Source organism: Ammospiza nelsoni, chromosome 12 (genome assembly GCF_027579445.1).
Source record: "Ammospiza nelsoni isolate bAmmNel1 chromosome 12, bAmmNel1.pri, whole genome shotgun sequence".
NCBI lineage: Eukaryota > Metazoa > Chordata > Aves > Passeriformes > Passerellidae > Ammospiza > Ammospiza nelsoni.
Window position 1 is genome coordinate 6,028,403 of NC_080644.1, and position 23,795 is coordinate 6,052,197.

The following is a 23,795-nucleotide window of genomic DNA, read 5'->3' on the forward strand; positions in this document are numbered from 1 at the left end:
CCCAAACCACGGCTGCTCTGCTTTCTTGGTGAGCCAAACAGATTTTAAGCACTTGGCTGAATCTGTGAACACAGAGGTCACTTGTAGTTTCTTAGATGAGGCCTCACAGGCCGATCACTGCATTGATTTTTAACCTGTGCTGTTCTGGCTGAGTGCAGTAACTTGTATTTCGAAGAAGTCTCTAAAGCCCATTGTTTGTGTTCCAGCATTGCTGTCACAGTTCTGAGCAGCTCTGTGCTGCTCACTGAGCCGTGTGGCAGCAACGAGCCTCATGTGCCAGGCCACCACACATAGGGGTGACATACATCCCACCTGGGCCCTCACCTGGGCTCTGGCTTCTGCAGGACCCTCTGTGCTGCTCCCCAGGCAGCTCCCTGCCTCTCCTGGTGTGTATTCCCCTGAATTCAGGGCAGGGTAAACTTCCCAGTGCCCACAGAGTCTCATGGGTGCTGATCCCAGCTGTGGGTGTGAAGGAGGCGCTGGGCAAAGCTCAAATCCTAGAGCTGCCAGCCTGGTCTTTGAGTTGTGCTCTCACAGCAGGTCCTGAGGCAGCTTTTAGAGGGTTTTTAGACCACGCCTGCCTCTGCCTGCACACACTGGTAAAATGTTCATGAGCTCTTCTGCCTCTGAGAGCTCTGGGCTGTGGGCTGTTCCCAGCATTGAGGGTGGGGACGGTGAGCCAGGCCAAACAGAGCTGGACAGACTGAAACACAACAAGTTTCACCTCAACATGAGGAAAAACTGCTTTACATTGAGGGTGGCACAGCACTGAGGCTGCCCTGGGAAGTCATGCAGCATCTCTCTCTGGCACCTAAATAATCTGCCCTAGGTGACCCTGGCACATTTCTTTATTATCCTGACATCATCCTGGATTTCTGTTCTGGTTTCCCTATGCCTTAGGTATCTCCCCCACCTACACCAAGGGTTTTACAGCTCAGGGTGACCCTCTGCTGTTTTGCAGAAGCCATAACTTGGATCCAGGAGATTTCCTCTGAAAGTACCCTAAAGAGTTACCAATGTGGTCCCAATCTTAACCCCAAATCCTCCCTCCATTTGCCTGATTCTCATTCAGACCAAGTCTCCACAGTTCCTGGAGGACTCTGGTCAAAGTAAAATCTGTATAAAATCTGCATCTGCTGTGCTAATGATCACTGTTGGTCCCAAGCAGCCATTTCAGCCTTTCCAGACTCTCTGCCTTTACCAGCTGAACACAGACCACATCCTGCACAGGTATCCCAAATTTGGAACTTTATTTATAAAATGACTCATACAGGGACACAGTCCTGAAAGACTTGAGCCTGACAGGGCAAAATCACTGGTCAGGGCACAGTGAGGCTGCTGAGGGTGACTGGAGCTATTGCCAGGGGCTGCTTTGTGGATGCAGAGCCCCTTTCTGTGCTGCTTTAGGGACAAGCTCGTGTTCTTACACTGCTGAGTATATGCCAATGAATGCCACCATGCTATGTACAGACTTTGATAAGAACTTTCCCCCTAAATTAGATGGAGGAGATGAAAATGGCTTGGCAAAACAATGTGACCTCAGAAAGGATTCCCCTCAGGAGCAGCTCAGGTGAGGACACGCAGTGAATTATTCAAAGGGCTGCCTCCATTCCTCTGTTCTCTCCTTCCAGGTGAATTAAAATCCATACAGTGGGATAGTGGGACAATAATTTCTTCCCTTTGGTGCTATATTTAGATCATTCCTGCCAGCCAGGGTGGGAGAAAGAGCCCAACAGTTCCCAGCAAGCACACAATGATGAACATCCAGAGGAAGATCCTGTCGATGACCATTGCAACGTACTTCCAGTCTTCCTTCACCTGGAACACAGAGGGGACAGGCCAATTATTAACAGTTACTGGAGGCTAAAATTTGTGAAAACTCTTAGAGTTTTACTCCAAACAGGATATTTTGATATAATTCCAGAGACAGGAGGGGGAGGTCTTACTCACGCTTAGTGGAACTATAAAATGGCAAAGCTTTATTCATCAATCACCTGAGGGATGCCCAGACTGCAGGCGTGTGCATGTGAAGCCACAAATCCCATGGATAACACACCCCTGTGCATAATGAAGGCCATCTGCACACTCACTCTCCCGTTTTCCATCAGCAGCAGCTGTAACTGGGTGTGTAAATGAGGCTGTGATTCAGGCTGGGGTGGTGGGGGGTAAGAAATTACTCGTTTCCCCGTGCTCATAAAAAGATTTGCTTACAGATTAACAAAGCCAAACTCTTCCTGTGAAGGGATTTACAGCTTTGGGTGAATAAGCAGTGAAAATGAGCCAGCAAATAAAAGTACCCTCACCCTCCTTTTCCCCCATTTTTGCCTTGCTGTGGGAGGATTTTCCAGCAATTCCTCTCTGGGAAGTTCTAGTACCATGAGGCAGAAATGGTAAATCTCTGCTTCATTAAGAAACAATATATTTATGAAAACCTCTTTTATTACATTGCTGTTAGTAATTCTTTCCCAGGAAGAGGCCTGATCAGATGGTAAAGTTCTATTTTGTATGACTGTACCCATTGTGATTTCCTACAATTTCCCACCTGGTGATTAACAGACCCAAGGGCAGAAATCTGGCACGCTGCCTTGTTCTTTGGGGAAAACATCTCAGCAGGAGCCCACTCAAACCTCCCCAGGGGCTGTGAGTGGTGAAAGGAGAAAGGGACAGCAAAGCTGAAAAATGCATTTTGGTGAAGGAAGCAATCCAGCTATCAGTGCAGTGCCATTTGCAGCAGAGGACGTTTCCACAGGTACAGTATTGCTGAGCTCCTTGGCTCAGTGAGCAGCTTTGTGAGCTGGACAATGAGACACGCACTGGAGACCATATTATATTTTCTCTGAACAAAGCATTTTCAATTTCAGGAATACCTGAACGTTGTCAAAAGCGTAAGAATGGGTTCAATGTTTTCATTCAATGGATAGATTTATTCCTTTTAAAAGCAGCATTGAGTTAAGCCAGCGTTTACTACTGAATAGGCAGAGAAAACAACCAGGTCTATCCTGCATTTTGTCACCTTCTTGGGAAAAATCATGGTATCTTATGATTGTACAGCCCTCTGCACAACCATCTGTATTAAGGTAACTAAAATAAAAAATACTGACCCTTGAAACCAAAAGGAATTCTCTCATCCCAAGATTCTATAATTTCCTTGGTTTGTGAACCATAATTTATTCGAATTTATAAAATCATGTAGTGACAGGACAGAGGGGACTGACTTCAAAGTGAAATGTAGTATTTTAGATCAGAAATTAGGAAGAAATCCTTTACAGTGGGGGTGCTGAGGCCCTGGCACAGCTGCCCAGAGAAGCAAAGTTCAAGGGCAGGTTGGATGGGGCTCTGCTCATGGCAGGTGGAATGAGATGAGCTTTAAGATCCCTTCCAACCCAAACCATTCTGTTACTCTACAATTCTGTGATAAGAGCTCAGTGGATAACTCCCTTTTGCTGTGCTTATTTTCTGACCTATTCATCACTTGCTGAGAGTTGGAGCCTCTGATGCTTAAAATTCCCCATGAGAAAGGCACCTAAGCAAGCCCTGGATGATTGTTTTTATGGGATTAATGTCTTATGATGTAACCAATGTGTAAAGCAAATCTGAAATTTCCCATCTGATGTTCAGCTGGAAAGCTAGATTGAGTAAATAATGCCTCATTCTGGTGTAATAGCTTCCTTTGAATATTTATGCTGGTAAAAATAAGTGCTAGATCACAGAAAGAAAAGAAACTTGATGAGTTTTTCTCTGAGTAAAGAAAAGGAAAGTGAGGGAAGAACAACTTGGACAGGAATTTTCTTCCTAATGTAATGGTGTATGCAGAAATACTGAGCCCATTTTGAAAATGATGGCTGGGACTGCATCAGATGTTTGTAAAATCAATATCCAGCTTCAGACTGGGAGCACAGAGGGTAAAATTGGAAATTATGGGGAGATAATAATAATAAAAAAAAAAGAGGATGAGGGAGAGAAAATTATTTGGAGTTTTTATGATTTGGATTTTTTATTTTGTATTCTGCCACCATTGTAGCATTTCCTCGTGGTCCAGCAGCCCACGTGGAGTCTGATCCACAGACATCCCTCTGACATCCATGCAGCTGCCAACATCTGCCACCACAACTCCTGACCTCTATTCTGATTAGTTTTTAAGAAGCTCACTCAAAATTATTTTAGGGAAACGATCAGGGCAAGAACCAGCTGACTCCCCCACTCTAAAGTTCCCAAAAAATGGGGAATCTGCAGCTCTGCCCTGGTGTAGCTCCTTGTGGGGCTGAGCCTCAGGATTTGAGTGGAGGATTGAGGGGCCTTGGTGACATCTGATCCCCAGGACCCAGAGTCTGCAACACAGATTAGAGCAGTCCCAGGCAGTTTTATTGTACTTTGTTAAAAATAACCCAGTGAGATTATCCTGTTTCCTCCCCCTCAGCTTTATTCCTTCCCATTTTATTTTTAAATATCTTCATATCAGAGCATTCTGGAGATGCACACAGCCATGGACAGAACGATTCCCAGATGGTGCTGGTGCTGTCTGGTTATTTTGGCTGATGTGTGACATGGAACTTGTTTTGCCTTTCAGTCTGTAATTAATTTCTAATGGCATTTCCATCTTCTGCTGGGACAATTCCACCATGTGTTTTCCCCAGTGCCCCATTGTGCCTGTATTGTTTGCAGATATCTTTCTGTAACAAACAACTGCCTCTTGCATTTCCCATTTTCTCTTCGCTGGAGCACTTAATTAAATGAGCTATTTACTTTTAATTTAGAAGCACTGCCCCTGTGGCAATGGAGCTTTAGAGAAAAAAAAAAAATAAAAAAAAAAAAAAGACAGGAACTTAAAAGAAGCTCTGGGAAGGTGAATGTCTCTGGAAATATTGCCCACAAGACAGCAAGATGTGTCTCAGCAGCTGCATCAGAGGCGCCTGCTGATAGATTTATTGAAGACTTCCATGAAGAAATGCCACAATTTGATTTTAAGATGAAAGCAAATTCCTGAGCACTGATTTTTTTCCCCTATAAATTCTCATTTTATTAGATCAGTTCTGCTCCTCACAGTATATTTCAGTTCCAGAAGATCGTTTTCCTTCTTCTTTTTCATTTCCACTGGGAGAAAAAAACTGTGCTTTCCTACTTTATGTTACTTGGGTCCAGAGAGGGAAAATAGTGCAGGCCCACAATGGAGTCAGCATTATCCCCTCAATCTGAAAACTCAAACTCTGCCTTCTGTGCCAACCACAGCTGCTGTGGAGCAGTGGAGAAAGGCCACCCCAATACCCAGGGGAGCCCAAAACGCTGCCCACAGCTCATTGCTGGATATTTTCCTGGTGCATTTCCTCACAGCCTGGGCTGGCAGGAGCTTGGGTCAGAAACCAAAGGCTCAGAGCTGCTCCTTTTCTTCTGCTTTTGATGTTTAGCACTGTAAATAGCTTCCTCCTCAGGATGATCAGTTAATTTCAAGCAGTAGAAGGTATCAGAAGAAAATCTGTGGCTTTTGAAGACTGCTTCATTAAAAAAAAATTAAGAGTAAGGAACCCGAAATATTAATTGGGTCCATTCTTGTTAACACCAACCAGCTCAGCAGGGAGAATCATTTGAAATGGGAAGTATTATTGGTGTAATATTTTTTCATTTGCACCATGGGGAAAAAATTGAGCTAAAGTCAACTGACATCCAAGGGTTTACTTGTGATTATTGCCAGAGGGAGAGAGCAGGCTTTAATTCCTGCACTCGTAATGTGCTTCTGAAGTGTTTTACCCTGGCAAGGAGTTTTGGACTAGCAACTAACGAAGATGAGGATTCACAGCCCATCTCTGCCACAGATTTGTTCTGTGACCTTGAACAGAAAGTTTGTGTTTTGGCTGTAACTCCTCAATATAAGGAATTAACAGGTCCTTCCTCAAAGGGATGCTGTGGAGTGAAATCCATTGAAGAACAGAGGCCCTTAACTATGATACCAAAGAGTATAGAAATGGACAGTAGTATTTAAGCTTTTCTTGCTGCTGCTCACTGCTGTGAAAAACGCAAATAAAAGACACTCTCCATGCTCAGGAAGTCTTGTATAAACACACTATGACTTGCACTGATTCTAAATCTTAAGAAATTTAAATTGTAGACAAAGCGAAAAAGCAGCTTATACATGTTGATCTGCCCAGGAAAAGGTAGATACGGCTTTTCTTTAATAAGATGACTAACTTCAGGTTATCTTGTGCCACCTTTCATTATGGCCATAATTACTGGCACACAATATCCATAGTCCTGCAGCAAAGAGCTACAAGAGCTGTGAAAGGATGTGGCATTTGTTATGTGCATCAGTGTCTCCATGAAAAAACATCCTTTCAGCCTCTACTCCCTTTATTTGTGGCCATATTTACCCCCACAGAATAAACAGGAAATTTGTTCTCCCACATCCCTGCACAGAGCCAACTGCTCCAGTGGAAGTCCACTAATAAATAATCACATCATGATGCATGAGCAGAGCTGAACAGACCCTGCAGAATCCCCAGTCTACTACAGCTTCCCACAGCCTGCTTAGACAATTTGCTTTCCTGGGCTCCACAGTCACAGTCAGTGATTAATAAAAAGTGGAGAGTGTGAATTCCCCATTTGTCAGAGGTTTAAATAAGGAATAAGTCTCTGTTCCTGTGAGATGGCTGCACTTTGGGTGTCTCACAAACCTAATTGCTTCTTTGCTGCCTAACAACAACTTATTCCTATTTTCTGCTGGAGAATCCACTGTTCTAGAGCAACCCTGAGCATGACCTGGCTGTGCTGCCCCCTTGGCAGCACATTCCAAGACCCCAAGGACATCTTTGCCCTCATTCCAAGACCCCAAGGGCACCTACGGTGGCCAAAACCCACACTAGAGATAAGGCTGAGCTTGCCTCAACACATACACACTCTGCACAGCTCAAGGCTTGCTGTGGCTCCCTTAGCAGCTCATTTCTGACTCTCTGAAGGAGAGCAGGCTCCGTTGGGATACTCACCGAGAAATCCGCGTCCTCCGCGCGCAGGTGATCCGCGATGTAGTGAACCCCTTCCACTGCCAGCTTCAGGGCTGGGGACATCAGCACCAGGTGCTGCTCCTTGGAGCCGTGGCTCTTGCTCCCCTGGGCTGCTGTGCTGGCCACCTCACCCTTTTTGCACCTGCACTTGCACTGAGGGGGCCTGTGCTGGGGCTGCTCCCCGTTGAGGTGGCAGCGCTGGGATGCTGGAGAGCCACTGGAGTGGCCGTTGGTCTGGGAGGAGTCCTCCTGCAGGTAGCAGTACTGGATGCTCCTGGACCTGCAGCGGATTGTCCCCTCCTCTCCCTTGCTGGGGCTGTACATCTGCTGCACGCTCAGTGACCTGCCTTTCAAGGCAGAGGTGGCCTGGCTGTCGCTCAGGTGGCGGCAGGAGGGCTGTGGAGAGGAGCAGGTCACCTGTACGGGCTCGGGGTGCAGCACAGAGTACTGCCCAGAGGGGGACTTGCACATGGGCTGAGGCTTGGCTGGCTCCTCGAGGTGGGCACAGAAGGAGGAGGTGGGGGATGGCTCGTTGCTCTGGGGGCTGGGGGAGGATGAGGTAGTGAAGTTGGGTTCCACGTCCGTCTCGGACCAAAGCCTCGGCGCGTTGGTGATTTTGTGCATGGACTCGATGAGCTTCTTGCAGTTGTCCTTCACTGTGGAGGGACGTTTCATGAAAAGGATCCGTGGGACCACGTCGAGGAAGACCCTCCTCACCCAGTCTGGCATGGTGTGGGTGCGGGGGGAGCGGTGGTGCACGTTGAGCACGAAGACAGTGATGATGATGGACAAGGTGACGAATATCATGGTGAAGAGCAGGTACTCCCCAATGAGAGGGATGACCAAGGAGGTGGAGGGGATGATCTCCGTGATGAGCAGCAGGAACACAGTGAGGGACAGCAGCACGGAGATGCACAGGGTGATCTTCTCCCCACACTCAGAGGGCAGGTAAAAGACCAGGACGGTCAGGCAGGAGATCAGCAGGCAGGGGATGATCAGGTTGATGGTGTAGAAGAGCGGCAGCCTCCGGATAATGAAGGAATAGGTTATATCAGGGTAGATCTCTGTGCAGCACTCGTATTTCTTACTGTTGTAATTGCCCACAGCATTGATGATGACCCACTCCCCACTCTCCCAGTAGTCCAGCTGGTCCACATGGCTGTGCATGCTCACCAAGTCTATCTTGGCTTTGTCGTAGGTCCAGGAGCCAAACTTCATCGTGCAGTTCTGCTGGTCAAAGGGGAAGAAAGTGACATCGATGCTGCAGGAGCTTTTATAGATGGCAGGGGGCATCCATTTAATTCTCCCGTCGTAGAAGAGGTGAGCCTTGGTCAGGTGGGTGACTGCAAAGTCACCATCAGCACTGGGGACAGATGGAAGACAAAAAAGGGCTCAGACTTCTCTAGTACATGTCAGCTCTGGTAAGGAAATAGGATATTTAGTGCCTGGTTTCCAAATGACCTGAGAGGTGCAAGAGGCACATCATGTCCAAACACTGGATCCATCTACTCTGTCCAGTGGATTTTGAGCTCTTGGCTTCCACAAGCCCTGGAATTCATGCACATGTCAGCCTTTCCCTGGCATAAGTCAGTTCCTTGATGTGACTGTACACAGGTTTTCCCCAAAGATGTCCCAGATGTGCTCTGGAATGGATTGAGTTTGTTTTAGAAGTGAGAGGAAGTACCATTAGATAGCTCTGGGCTGGGCAGAATTGTTTGTGACAGCTGCTAAAAATGAGATTGTTTGGTAATCACCCAGTCTTTTATGTGAAAAACAGCAAGAACATCCTATTAGTAGGAATAATGTACATTAATCTTTTGATTTCCCAGTCAGGAAGAGAACTGGCTTTTGTGGTGTCTTCTCACAGGAACACTCGATTGGGGGTTATTAGATAAACAGATAACAGCTCAGGAGTTTGTATTGGAATTGTAAGAATAAATTGTGTTTTCCAGACTTTTGGAGGAAGAACCTGAGTTACAAACAGCAGCACTGCCAGACAAAGGAAGGGCTGTGCAGGGTAAGAGAGCTTCTGCTAAAAACTTGAGATGAATTATTCAGGCTGATACAGATAGAAAGCTCTCTGCTCCTGCTTCTGGCTGGAGCCAGCCCAGCCTGCAATTGCCAAAATCCCTGGGCCCTGCTCTGCTGCTTCAGTGCCCAGATGTGCCCTGACAGCAGCCAGGCAGTGACAGGGGACACACCTCTCCTCCTCCCTTCAGCAGCAAGATCATCAGCACACGGGTGATGCAGCAGGGCTCCTCGAGCTGCAGAAGGCACAGGAACTTCCTAAATTCATTTCTTTAGGAGACCATTCATTTATCAGCAAAATCAAAAAGAAAAAAAGGATTTTTTTTTTTATATAGTTTCATGGACTCATGGAATGGTTTGGGTCAGAAAGGACCTTAAAGACAATGTGATTTCAACTCCCTGCCATGGAATTTTCTTTTTTTTCCCCTTCCATTAGACCAGATTGCACACCAATCTCCATCCAATCTGGCCAGGAACAATTCCAGGGATGAGACAGCCACAGCTTCTCTGGGCAGCCTGTGCCAGGGCCTCACAACTCACATCACATATTTCCACTTGCCCTGGGAAACATCCTAAAAATGAGACTGGTGTAGTATAAGGAAATAGTGGCAGGATCTGGCACTTGCTGAGAACCAGGTTTTACTAAACTCTTCTTTGTTCTTTGTGTTCTTTGTGGGGCAGATTTTAGGAAAACCAAAAGAACACAAAAGGACATAGTGTCTTTTGACTTCTAAACTGGATTTTTTCTAAAGATTTAAAACACTTTGAAACAGAAAAAGTGGAAACTACATACAAAACTCTCACAAAGGTATTAAGACAAAATCAGCATGGTGATCTACTCTGAAGCAAACAAACCTGGGCCATTGTACAATCCATCCAGCTCCTGTCTTACCTCTTCTTTCTTAAATCTAATTTACACTTCAGAATATGTGATTTGGATAAAAATCACCTTTTTTTTTTCTCCTGGGTTTTGCCAGGAGCACAGTAAAGCCAGATTGAGACATGAAACATGCACAGCAAGTGGCAGTCCAGTGCTTGCTGTTCTTGGTGGTTTTCTTTTTAAATCTCAATAGGAATATAGAATCCAATTCTGCATTTAATGATATCTCTGAGGCATGATTAAATAGCTCATTAATGGAGCAATATTTCTAATTGAATCTTATTAAAGAAAAGGGATTATGAACATCCACTATGAGTGTTTCCCTCCTTAGGTAGAGCAGTGTGTAAGTGGCTGAATAAACAACACAGGTGTCCATTTTTCTTTTGAAAACTCTTGGAAAAAAAAGGCTAAGGCCTTGCTAAAATGGCATCCAGGAATGATAATAATTCATGTAACTGTGTTTCATTCCCAGAAATGCCTTTCCTGGCAGTTTTTCAGTTTCTGTGTGATCACCACACTCCTCTTCTGCAAGCATAGATGGAACCATTGTGATGCTGCAGACCTTGTGTGTCACCTGTTTCTGTAAATTATCTGCTTTTTAATCAGGAACATATTTTTTTTATTTTTTAATTGCTCACCTAACAAACCCAGCTTCATCCTGGGTCCTCTTTGGCTCACATTTTTACAAATAACACTGGCACTGCCTTCCAGGCTGGATTTTGCCTGCAGTGCCATGGCAGGAGTGAAACCAGATGCAGAACATCTCCTTGGATTCAGTCAGTTATTGACTCTGAGGAGCCACAAAACACCCTGGGATGCTCCTGCCTCACCAGCCCATCAGGACTATGAAAGAATTCCTGACTTTACTGAGTGTGTTTGGATTTCTCATTGCAGTTCAATGCAGAGGAATTTGTAAGCAGGGTAAATCAGCCATGCTGTGTACACAGAATATACCCCAGCCAGCCACATCATGCAAAGGCAGTATTCCCACTTGTCTCACCCTTCATGCATCCATGTATTTCTGCCTCCTTCCCCAAGATTTCCACCCACAGGCATATGTGGACCTTGAAGCATATGTTTAGTGGATTGGGAGGCTGTGCTTGCTGGCACCCTGCCCATCTCAGGGCAGCCGGCAGAGATTCTCCATCCCCTCCTGTGTGAGGCTTTGATTCTGCTCCTCTCCACATGAGAGAGGGAGCAAACAGGGTCACCTGGCTGTTGAGTGCCTTCCAAAGTCCTTCCCCACTCTCCAAGGGATGAAGGTGAGACAGCCAACTGCAAACACATCCTGCAGCTGGGAGATTGGGGAAACCCTGTGTTCTTTTGGACAGCTTTGCTGTGGGAAAACCCATTGCTGTTCCTGCAGCCCCAAGTGCACCACGTGAATGTTGCCTTAGACAGGAAGGTGGGAGGCCTGATGGAGTGGGACAGAGAAAATGTGCAGACATTCCTCTGGAGCAGAGGCACGTTCCCATCCCACCCAGTGGAGATCACTCTGTTGTGACAGTTGTCATGAAAATCCAGCTGGAAGAAGGCGTGAGTGCAAGGTAAACATCACAAGAACTGCAGAATTCAGATAGTCAGGCTCTCATGGTTACTCTCACCTGGCAGCTTTAGAAATATGTCCATAATAAAGAACAGGAGCTCTTATATTTTTATGTCAAACACAGCAGTGTACACCGAGAAAGAGAGAAGACAACTACTTATTTTCCCCCTCTCAAAAGCTGCTGTGTGCTGCAGCCTTTGATTTCTCATTTTGAGAATAAAGGCTGCTCTCCTAAATCTCCTAACTTTATAAGGGTTTAAGGATGCCATTGCATTACTGACATCTACCAGCTATATTCAACTAAAAAGCTCTGCTGACAGAGAATTTCTATTTTCTTTTGACACTTTCTATTTTCCTGCAGTTGGGAGATACACCATCTCACAAAATTAAGTGTTTTCAGAGTGCATCTAAATGAGGCACACATTTATTTTAATTTCTGATGACGCAATTTAAGTCCAAACAGACCTTTAAAAGCCTGAAAATTATCTATACACACATATGGATACAGTAGAGTGTCCTCACCTAAAGCGCTTTTCATCAAAGAGCAGTAATAAAGAACAATTGTGGTGTTAGGAGCCTGCACCCTTTTGGTACACATAACAGAGATGCTTCTGGAATGTTCAGATTAAAATTCTCTTCAAAGGAAAACCAGAAAATATTTACTGGAAAATGTATACTGATTTGTGCTACCAGATAACTCAGATGCACTGCTTGGAAGGCACCTCTGAAACTGTCTCCTGCCCAAAACTCCCTGCACAAAGCAGGTCAGCTACAAGAGGATCGGGATCTTACCTAGCTGGGTTTTAAATACCTCCAGGATCTTGGCAACTTGGGTACAAAAGTTCCCAGGTGCCCAGTGGGGGAGATGTTTGTGCATTGATGGGACTTCCCTCAGTCACCTCCCAGCTTTTGCTTGGTTTAGTGTTTAGGAGCCAGCAGTACCTAATGATGTTTTAATCGTTGCTCAGCAAAGCAGGCGCCGTTCTCAGCAAAGGCTGTGGAATGGCAATTCCACAGCAAAGGCTGTGCCACACCAGTGGAATGAGCACGGGTGTCTCAGGAGGCTCTGACTCTGCTGGGTTGGTGCATTTTGCTCCAGTTCTCCCCCTTGCCAAGGATCCTTGCCAGCACTTTGAAGGCAAAGCTTCAGTTCTGTCCTTAGAAGGGCAGGAGCATCCCTTGGGTGTGAACAGAGCAGCAGCCCAGGGGAAGGATCCCTCCTGAATATTTCCTTCCATCAGCTCCTGCATTGCTGGGTAGAGCTTGGCAGCAAACCTCAAAGCATCTGAAGATGTCCCTCTCCAGAAAAACAACCACTGAACCTGCCAGAAGAATCAGGAGAACTGAAGGGTGAATTAGTGATTTCTTTTTTTTTTTTTTTTTTGGCCTATTATAAATATAGTTGGTGCAGAATGATGAGATGTGTGCCAATGCACATAAAGAAAAATGTCAAGTATGTTTCCAATTTTAAAGGTTACACAGGGGCATCTTTTGGTATTTCTCCTCCAAAGAGCTTTGGGATGAGTCATAAAACCAGTGTTACTCCATAAATCTAACTGGTTGCAAACATCACAGTAAAGCTCATGAGAACAAGCTGCTACAGTACTTTTCAAAAAAACTCTTTGCTTTTCCATGATTTTCAAAAGCTGCCTGACAGATGATCTTCTTACCCCGTCCAGTAATCCCGTTGTGTCCATTTTATCTCTGGATGAATTCCTCGAGATATTTCCTACCCCTAATTACAGAAATTTGTATTTGATTTTCCTTCACATCTGATCTTGTCTTTTTTTTTTTTTTTTTTTGTTGGTAACTGTGGAGTCTAAGGCAGGGATTTCTTTCTGGAACAGTTAATCTCAGAAAATACCAAGAAAAGAGAAACTTCTGAATTCTCAATATTCCCAGTAGCTTTTTCCCAGGTTTTACAACCACCAAGCTGGAGAGGATAAATTCTGTGCTAATACCATGACTATCCAGCTGAAAACCAGCATTAGGCTCAAGGACATGGGCTTGGATTGCCCTGGGCAGCCTTTAGCAGCTGGACTTTCAGGGGTTTCTCTGTGCTTTCAGGGGTTTGTCCTCTAGAGGTCCTATGTTAAACAAGGGACTCAACACAGTGGTGGAGAAACAAAAAAAAAAATCCAAAAAACCCCAACACAAACAAAAAATGCAACCCCCAAGAGCTTATTCCCTCATTAGAGAAAAAAATACAATTCATGTTTTGTACTTCAAATATGCAAAGAAAAACTAAAATGCGCTTCAAAGCCATTAATGAATGGAGAAACAAATCAATGGAGAGGATTAGATAATTCATTTAGAAATTATTTGGTGGTGCCTGAAGAGCCTTTACAACCTCAGATAAGGAACAACATGGTTTTTTGGCAAAGAGGAGGCTTTGTCACTTCACTATGAGGAACTCATATTCCTCTGTTGTACATATGTTATGTCACATCCAGTAGAAACTGTTTGCAGAGTCTTGGAACTTATCATGCCTGAAAATTCAACAGCATATTAATTTCCCTGTAGGATATTAATTTCTTTTCAGATTCCTTATGAATGTTGACAACTACATTTAGTCTCTAGGCCAAACCAGCTGAATTCACTGATCTAATTTGGGTCTCTAGAGTGGGTAAATGGAATGTTTTTTACAATAATGCGCCAAGATATGAGAGTAACCTCACAACAAAGGGTTAGGTTTCCTTAAAGATGTAAAGCTGAAATCAATTGAAATTTTACCATTTCTGCAATATATAGCCCAAGATGGAAACAGGAGGGGTATTCGTATAATCTTTCCTAAAGGAGTCCATCACAAACAGAAATACCATATTTCAATAATATTATAAGCAATAATTAGCTCATACTAAACAGCCTGAAGACAGCAAAAGGTCAGTGTGGCCTCTTGCTCTCTTCCACCAAGGTTCCTTTGCACATTCTCTTCCTCTCAGAGACCCAGAATCATTTGCAGCTATGTTATACTCCCTCTAAACTATACATATAATGTGTAAAATATGAGATGGACCCCTTGTTAGTATCACCATGGCTAATCACTGTCATTTTCAGCTGAGATGCCCAGCAGGAGAAGCCCTAGCTGGGAATGCAGTTGGTGAAATGCTGTGCAGAAAAGCCTCACCTGGGTGTCCCCTCACTCTGCAGGTTTTGCTTTGCATTTGCCCTGCAATCCCTAAAATATGTGAAACCTGATGAAGATATTGACTGCAGCTCCAGATTTATTTGGTAGGAAGAGAGAAATACATCTCAGGGCAGAAAACATTCTGCATAATAACAAAGGGAAATACAGTAGCGAAGACACATGGAATTACTGGAAACACACTAATGTCTGGTGCCTAACCCACATCCATGTTTAATTCATGGATAAAGTAACCAATTAAAAATGCATGATAGACTCATGACAACCAACAGACAAATGCATGATTATTAATGCTGAGTGTGGATCAAGGGAGGGAAGCAGCCTGGATGTGGGGAGCTGGGGCACGAGATCTCCCTGTGCCAGCAGGTCCCAGGAAAATCAGATTTGTTACTGCAAGTCAGAGCAGTAAGGTGGGCAGGACTGAAAGACATGAGTTGTCTTCTCACTGGCCAGAAGAGGTTGAGAAGGACATTCTGGAGCAGCTGCTGTGGCCAGGAGATCAGACCTGGAGTCTCTGTAGAGACTCCAGTGACAGCAGCAGTAAACTACAACAACAGGGCAGAGGGGCAGAGGGTGTGAGGGGCAGGGTGTCCTGGACATCTGGGGGATGTCTTCAGCATGAAACCCCAAAATACTCAGAGACCTAAAGGATACCAAGATCTCCTGGAGTGTTCCTCATCTCTGCAAGTGTTCAAAGCAAGGTTGAGCAGGGCTTTGAGCATCCTGGTCTGGTGGAAAGTGTCCCTGTCACTGGGATGAGATCATGTTTAAGATCTTTTTCATCCCAAACCATTCTGTCATTCTGTGGTACCTTATTTCCATCCTCATTAGCCCTATTGAGCCAAGGGAGAGGAAGCAGAGGTGAAATGTCAGGTTGTTCTGTGCCAGTAGCTCCAGCACAAAGGTGGCACGGGGATTTGTGCCACGTCATTTCCTTTGGCACCACAGTTCACCACAACAGCCACCAGAAGCTCCAAAAATAATAATCCTTGCCATTGTCATTAATTAAACAAGAATGACAAGGACACTATTTTTTCTTTGCAGTGGAAGCTGTGAGCACCTTTCTTGGCTGCCAAGTGAGGCACTTTTGATGCACTATTCATGTTCAGAGTGTGTCCCTGGAGGGCAGGAAGGTCCAAGTGCCTCTGAATGAATCATTTCCACTGGGCTAATCTCTGAAAGGTGCTTAGTGAGGATGCAGTGATTTCCGAGAGGTTTGCAATCACTCCACACCACCGAGGATCCAGAATGAGCTAATGGGAAAGATAACAGCCCCTGTAGTCTCCAAAGCTCACAGTCCCCTGGGCAGATTCCAGCTTCAGCCATTTATTTTGGTTTTTAAACAGAAGCAAAATCATATCAAGCTAGAACCAGGCAACTGTTTATTAAAACAGAGCCTGGCTGCTGCTGTGAGGGTTTTCTCTGAGTGCCAGCCACATGCAAAGATGCTTTTCTTTGATGCCTGCAGCAAGTGTTGTCTCTGGGGCCTGTGCTGGGCTGGGGACTGGGATATCTGACATCCTGGGAGAGACTGGAGAGCTGTGGTGGAAGCCCCAGGGAGAAAACAGCCTTGGCACTTGGGCAGAATTTCTAAGAATATCAACAGGCTCCAAAGGAAAGAAAGAAAACCACAAGCTGCTCCCTAGGAAGTGTCTTTACTAAGAGCAGATTCCAAGTATCTGCAAAAAGGAACAAATATCTACTTAGAAATCATTTCAGAATGGTATTTAGCTGACCTGAAACCCCTGTTTGTAGATGCACAAGCCTGACATGTTTCAGCATATTTTCCTTATTTAAGCCCATCATCAGTAATTGGCTTTTCCAGCTGATGGTGATGAATTAGGGGAGAGCTCCTGGGTGAAATGAAATTGAAGAGGACTGAAAGCTCAAATCCAGCTTAATTGTGCATCTGACGTGAAGAGAAAACAATACCTGGCATCCCCCAACAAAACTGGCTGCCCAGAGGAAGGATCACCAGGAGAGCAAAGCCCCTGTGATGGATGTCAGTCATGTCATTTAAGGCATGTTATAGAATCCACATGAACTCCAACCACATAAAATAAAGTGGAATTATTGCAGGAAACATTTTTAACCTCATGAACAGAGAAAACTTGCAAGGATGGGTTTGCTCTCTGGTCACAGTGCTCACACTCACTTGTTGTAAAGGACAATGTCTGGCCTCCAGATGAGCTCTGAGGGGATTCGGATGGAGGTGACATTTTCATACTCCTGGGGGTCCCAGCGCAGCTTGTAGTCGTGCCACTCCTGCCAAAAATGAGGTGGTTACAAAGCTGGGAGAGTTCAGCAGAAAAACTGAAAAGAAACATGGAAAAACAGATATTTGGGGGCACCCACCTGCTTCACCCACACATTCGTGGTCATCATTTGATTTTTCTCATCCTGAAATGCAAGATCAGATGTTGGTTACAGGAGCAGATTAAGAGGCCCAAAGAACCCTCTTAATTTCCCTTAATTGTATTTCATTTACGTAATTACAGATCACCTCTGCAATAAATGTAAGTTCTGTCTTGGAAATAAAAAGCAGATGTTTCTGTCATTTGACATGGGACAGGGCACAGCTGTCTGATGCCACTGAACAGCTGAGCCTGCACCTAAGCAATCCTGTGAGCAGATGGACTGGAATTTATTGGGATTTTACTCAGTGCTGATGGATTCAGCCTGGGATGATGATACCAGGTAGAGGAAAAGCTCCCCAGCCTGCCTTTGACCTGAGCACTGCAGGAGGGGAGTGATGGGTCTATAAACCCTGACTCACACACATGTGCTGGATTCCAGTGCTCAGCTTCACCTGCAAGGGTGTTCTCCAGTCAAACATTACCCATGGACACAGTTCTGGAAACAAGAAGCTCAGCAGCATTTCTCCTTCTACCAAATACATGAGCTTGTGGCACTGTGGATTGGGTTTTCTGAACAAACCCCAGCTGCTCTGCTGACATGGAATTCTTGGGCAGCCTGGTGTATTTCCATCAATGGGTAGACTTTCTATGCACAGATAGCACAGGAAAGTAGGACTGTATATACATATTTAAATAATGTCCAGCATTTATAATGCTGGCATCACTGCAGTAGAGTTAATTACTGTTTGCTTCTTGCCTTTTGTGCCCTCTCTAAGTGACTCAGATGAATTACGTGGGGCAGAGCCTAGTGCTGGTCTGACTGAGGTGTCCCACCAGAGCTCAGGGTTTATTTGCTTTTTATTTCTTGCTTTGGTTGGCACCAAACCCAGCTGAGCTGGCAGAGCTCAGCTGACAGCAAACTGCTCATCATTAACCTTGCTCTTGTGGCAGTTCAGGATTGATTGTGAGCATTAAAACCCAGGAGCTTTGGTGGGAGCTCTGCCTCCTCCTCCTCCCTGAGCCTCCTCATTGCTGTTGTGGCACCAGGTGTGACACCTGAGCAGAGACGCTCTGCCCTGGGGTTAGGGACCAAGAGCACATGTAAGAAGGAGGAATACAAAAACACTCCAGTGAGAAACAGAGGGAGAGAAAACATCCAGCTGCTTCTTTGGGTGCTGATGGGAGATGAAGAATGCCATGACCTGGACCAGTCCTTGAGAACCTGCTTCTTCTACCACTTTGCAATTCAAGCACCTGAGAGTCTCCACCACAACCCCAGCATGGAGCATCCTGGCATAGCAGGTGCTGCTTTTTCCTGGAATTCTCCTCCCTGGAACCACCCACCCTTGGTGGAAGTTGCTGCCCATCACCACACCATCCTCCTGACCTGAGTGAAGCACAGCTCCAGTCCCGGGGGATCATCTGAGAGGGGTTTGCAATGTGATAATGGCCCAGAGGGCAGCAGTGACTGCACAGCCATGGGCACTGCCTGGCCCCTTCTCTCAAGGTGAGCACAGCATGTGAGCTCCTGCAGACACACAGCCACAGGAATCCAAGAGGGTCTCTTGGTGGCTGCTCCTGGACATGTATTTGACTTCTCCTCCCTTATTCCCGGTCTAAGAAAACCCTCAGCAATCCAGGGTGAGGTAAGGACATGCAAGAATGCAAAGTATCCCATTGATTTCTGCTCCCCTGCCCCCAGCTTTTGTCAGCAGGAGCTGGGGTTTGAATACAGCTCTGATTTCCCTTTCAGACTCCTTGTCGTTGGGAGCTGAGCCTTGTGTCTAACAACTGCAGCAGGGTCTGCACCAAAACTGTCACTGTGGGGAAGGGGGAGAGGAGCTGAAGAGCCACAGTGGTGGCAGGAGTGTCCCCAGCCACAGACTGGGGCAGCAGGGGTGACAGCTCTCGTCCGGCCATGCCCACAGGTCCCAGCACAGCTCCGCCTGCAAGCTGCACTCCTGACCACTGACATGGTTTTAAGAAGATTAATTTTTCTTAAGTAGACTGGGGAAGCTCTGTGGAGCAGGTGTATCGATCCCCCCTCTCCCACGATTCAGCAGCTGCATAATGGAAATGTCTCTCATGCCTCCACAGTCACTAATGTCTTATCTTTAGTCTTATCAATTATTCAGATGAGAACCATGCAACTTCAACATTAGCAACTGCCAACAGCCCTGGAAGCCTCAGCTGATGTAAGAGTGAGGAGGGGAATGGGAGACCATTGCTGTGCTGCAAAGCTGGAAGTGGATGCCTTCTCCAGCAACTGGTGTCTTTGATTCCCCACCCCTGAACTATCTCAGCTGTTTCCTTTTCATCTCAAAAATCTGATTTCAAAATATATAACTGTGGAGAGTCATCTGTTAGGATTGTCCCACACCAGTAATGTCTTTGGGTTGGCATTATTATTTCCATTGTCACAAGAATCACTGAATGGTTTGTATAGGAAGAGGCTTCAAAGCTCATCCAGTTCCAACTCTCTCCAACACCTTCCTCTAGACCAGATTGATCCAGCCTGGCCTTGAACACTTCCAGGGCTGGGGCATTGTCATCTCTTTCATTCTGCCTCATGACTACAGTAAAAAATGACAGGGAGTCCCCTCTTCTGAAAAATAAGGTGTTTGGACAAGATGGCCTTTAAAGGTCCCTTCCAACCCCAACCATTCCATGACAGCCAGCCCAATACCTGCTCAAAGAATGTGCAACTGCACAGACACTGTCCTGGTAAGTGCCACATGCAAATAAGGACAGGAAGGAGAAAAAAACAGGAGGAAGATCTGCACAAGCTGTAAAGCCTGTGAGTGTATCTGGCATCTGCAGCCCTGCAGGGACCTCCTTTGTCCAGCACTTGACCCCAACACACTGTGCCAGATAATCCCATAAATATTATTTCAGTGCACATCAGTCTGCATGCAGATCACTCTGTTTTGTACAGGGCATGTACAGTTTGCACGTGTGACTTCTACCTGAGCAAACACTCAGAATTTTCTTGTTAATATTTGCTAGATTAGCTAAAAACCCTCAAAACTTTCATTTGCAGAAAATTCCTCAGGCAATTTCTCTTCCCAAGGCGTGCAAAGCACTGTCCCTATTAGCTTGTGTAAATTAGTGTTAATGATTATGGCTCAAATTCCAAATTAGGTATTTGATTTATCATTTTGCCAGAATTCTCTGTCATTTATGCCAGCAGCTCCAGTGCACTGCTGTGATCAGCCCCATGGGTTTTGATAAGGAATTTGGGATTTTGCCTGTAGTAAATGAAGAGTAAAGGATCTACTTTGATGCCCACCTACTCACATGAGACCCCCGTGTTCCACCAGCTCTGTCTGCATGATTGTTGCTCTCTGCTGAGGGCAGAGCCTTCCCAACCCCCCCCTGGGTCAGCCAGTAAAGCCCACACACACCAGGAGCCTCTCCCTGTGCCCAGCCTGGCTAATTTTGGCCTTTGTTGCTCAAAGAGGCTGCACTTACGACATCGATGAGCTGCGCGATGGAGAGGCCGAAGCGCACCAGGACTACGTCCGAGATGTTGGCCACGGGACGGGACCACTTGTTATAGCCAGAGAAGAGTTTCTTCAGGAGCCTCTCCTCTGCATGGGCTCGAGTCTCCACCTGGCCAAAGGCTGTGGGGAAGGAATGGAACACCTGCAGGTCCATGGGCTGGCACAGCTGGAGCCTGCTCCAGAGGGAAACTCCAGCAAGCCACAGCTTGGGGATGCACAGGAGGGTGATGCTGCCCAGGTGATTTGTCTCCCCTCACTCTATTCACTCACTATTACACAGCAGGGTTGGTCTGAAGAAAGTGGGAGCACCAGTAATACCATCTAGAAAACACTTTGTGAGCCATTCTTCCCTGAATCTGGTCCAATTTTTACGGCCACTTTGTGGCAAGTTTCTAGCACTGGAGTCTGCAAGCAGGGAAGAGGGATGCTAGAAGGGCAAGCCAAAAAGGAAAAAGCAGCCTCCTGCTGGGAAATAGGGATTTTGGATCAGATTTACACATAAAAAACTGGCATTACATCTAGTGCAAAAAAAAGGTAGACTGAAATTCAGCTCTTTAACCTACCTAGTGGATATTTCACAAAAACAATGGGAGAAAGAAGAGGATGACGGACAGCACAAGTTGGATAACAAGATCCTGGTTTTGCTCAGGCATAACTTTAAAAGTTGGAGGCTGCAAGGAGCAGCCCTGACCCTGCACGTAGGCTACAGGAGCTGTCAGAGGTGCCTGGCGGTTGTTAAAAATTAAAGCCACGTTTCACCCAGGGGCTGCTGGAGGAGCTGTACCAGACAGAGGGGAGAGGGAGCCGGGGGCTGTCCCCACGTCCCTCCTGGAATATGGCTTCTACTTAGGCTGCAGCTGCCCTGGATTATACAAAGGGAAGCATTAGCTGAGCGCTGGCTGTGCTCTCCCCAGCCGCAGCTGTAGCCCCGAGACACATTAACACACTTCACCCAGGGAAGAAAAGCCCGGGCAAGAAGCAGGATGCTGAGCCCCCGACTGTCCCCTTCCCACCGTGGCTTTAACCCTTTCTCCATCACATCAGACAAAAGGAGAACAGAATAAAGGCAAAGCGTTGCCCAGCAGAGGCTGGTGCTCAGGGGACCAGAAATGGTGGGGCAGAAGGGTGGAGGACTCAGGGAAATTCCCTGTTGAACAGGGGCTGGTCCCTGCAGTGTGTCTTTGAGAGGGATAAGGGAGGAGAGAGCTAAAGAGCAGCGCAAGGGGAGAAGAGCTTTCTCAAACTTACCGGGGAAAATGCTGGCACACAGCAGCAGGAGGAGGTTTCTCTTCGGCACGAGAAATCCCATGGTGGAGCAGAGCTTCAGTGTGCAGAGCCTCCCGTCAGAGCAACTTTTCCTCTCTGAGTCTCTGGGTCCTCCAGGTTCATTCCCTTAAACTCCTATCGCTCTCTCTCCCTCTGGGAAGGGATAGCAGTTGGTGCTTTGTTTTTGTTGGTTTTTTTCTTCTCTCTTCTGAGTGATCTCCTGCTCTTGCTCCTCGAAGGATGCTCTTTGCTGGGACGCTGTTCTCGTTTACTCACAGCGATGTGCCAGGGCTGCAGAGAGCATGGGGTGCCCAACCTCGCTGGGCTCTCCTCTGCACCACTCCGCTTTCATTCAGGGCTCTTGGTGCTGGTTTGTTTGCTGCTGCTGCTGCTTCCAGCCTTCCCCAGCCCTTGGGGCAGCCTTAGCTTGGGCTCTGCTGCTGACGGGCCACGGATGATGCCTCTGGAGCGGAGAGTGAGCGCAGCGTGTTTGTATATTTAATGTAGTCAGTCCTGCCCGCCTCCTGCTTAGCAGGAGGAGGAGGAGGAGGAGGAGGAGGAGGAGGAGGAGAGAATGCCTGCGCTCCAGCAAACAGGCTGCAGGGAGGAAAACTTTTGCAGGAGAAATAAAGGGGGAGATGCAGAGCCCAGCTGTGGCCAGAGGTGCATATGGGGCCAGCTGGGATCTCTATAGCACCGGAAGCCCAAACAGTTCTTAATTAACGAAAGCTGTCTCTTTAATCTCGTCCAACTGCTTTTCAAAATCACTCCATGTAATTAGACTGAGATATTTCTGGCTTGGGCACGTATCTTTGCTGTCAATAATTGCTGGGATGATGAACCTGCCCAGGAGAACAGGGCTCTGCTGTCCTTGGTGCTGTACAAACATGTAGTACAAATACAAATATTAGTGTCTGCCCACAGGCAATATTGCAAATCAGGGGTGAGACTGAGACAAGGGCACTTGGATTTATCTATATATTTGAATGTACACTAGATACATCACAAAAACTCTATTAAGTCTTGCAAATTTGGTGGAGGAAAGGATAACTCCTGGTGTTGGCCAGGAATTATTACTCCAGCCCTTCATCTCACATCCCTGATTCCTTTCATGGGAGACATGGAGTGGAACTCTCCCTGTTTCATTTCCAAACTAGCTTTGATATTAACACAATTACTTCCACACGGATAGCAAATGGATTTAATTTTCAGGCAGGGGTAATGTTGCCAGCTGCAAAATTAATCAGAGTCTGTTCTAATAATATTAGCTACATATTTTATGTATAATACTTTCCCTACTCCCAAAGCATCTCAAATATCTTCCCATATAATAGATTGCTCACTGCAAATGGGGAGGATTAAAGTCACAAGAGAAAATAGGTCTGTAGTGAGATTATAAATAACATCACTGTAGTACGAAACTCAACTTGTCTTGTTTTTCTTATCTCATCTCTTCCTCAACAATTGTCAGCCTTTCCAGTGACAAATCACACCCTATTTTCCCATTTTATGGATTCCTGTACTGCTTTGCTTTCGAAGTCCTGACCCTCACTGCAGGGCCTGAGCACCTGTGATAAGCTACAAAAATCTATAGTGCTCATTCCAGGGAACCATGCAGCATTAATTTAATAAGCAGCAGATGTGAGATCAAATTAACTCGGAGCTGAAGCATGGGATACATCCTGAGAGTCGGGTCCTGTGCAGCTATGGGCACCTCCAGCAAGAAGGGGCAGAGGGGCAGAGGGGCAATCACTCCTCACCAGGGTTAGAACAGCATCACTCTGTCTCCTACTGCAGCTACACATTCCCAAAAACAATACTAAAAAACTCCTAGAATTTGTTAAACACCTTTCCTCTGCGGAATCTGAATCCTGCAGGTTCTTGTACCCCGTGTCATGTCCAGCCCTGCTTGGTTCTGACCCAGCAGCATTCAGTGAGGGAATCCTGGGTTTCTGTCCACCTCCATCCAGCCACGAGCACCAAACACAGGAAATAGTGGGGAATAGGATTTCCAAAGGCCATTTTTCAGTGAGGCTGGTGCTCTGCACAGGTCCCACACTGAGCAGCCAAACCCAAGGGAC

General features: G+C 46.2%; 1 protein-coding gene across 2 annotated transcripts; it reads right to left on the bottom strand.

The window, feature by feature from the left end:
* Positions 1–1,604: 1,604 nt before the first annotated feature.
* CHRNA4 (cholinergic receptor nicotinic alpha 4 subunit) lies at positions 1,605–21,850 on the bottom strand. 2 transcript variants are annotated; one of them, XM_059480676.1, is made up of 6 exons: positions 21,697–21,850; positions 20,420–20,568; positions 16,944–16,988; positions 16,744–16,853; positions 6,972–8,352; positions 1,605–1,818 (listed from the first exon to the last, which is right to left on the bottom strand). In XM_059480676.1, the coding sequence occupies exons 1-6, from the start codon at positions 21,755–21,757 to the stop codon at positions 1,693–1,695; spliced, it is 1,872 nt and encodes a 623-aa protein (XP_059336659.1). In that variant the 5' UTR covers positions 21,758–21,850; the 3' UTR covers positions 1,605–1,692. The 2 variants fall into 2 exon arrangements, with proteins under 2 accessions (XP_059336659.1, XP_059336658.1); XM_059480675.1 differs by having other exon boundaries at positions 20,417–20,568.
* Between the last annotated feature and the right edge of the window lie 1,945 nt (positions 21,851–23,795).

Bases quoted from the DNA above. Each gene is read 5' to 3' on its own strand.
- CHRNA4 (XM_059480675.1), bottom strand. From the start codon at position 21,757: ATGGGATTTCTCGTGCCGAAGAGAAACCTCCTCCTGCTGCTGTGTGCC. The intron at 16,989-20,416 runs GTAAGTGCAGCC...CTTGCATTTCAG, and splicing joins TCGCGCAGCTCATCGATGTC to GATGAGAAAAATCAAATGAT. The intron at 1,819-6,971 runs GTGAGTATCCCA...TCTGTGTTCCAG, and splicing joins CGGAGGACGCGGATTTCTCG to GTGAAGGAAGACTGGAAGTA.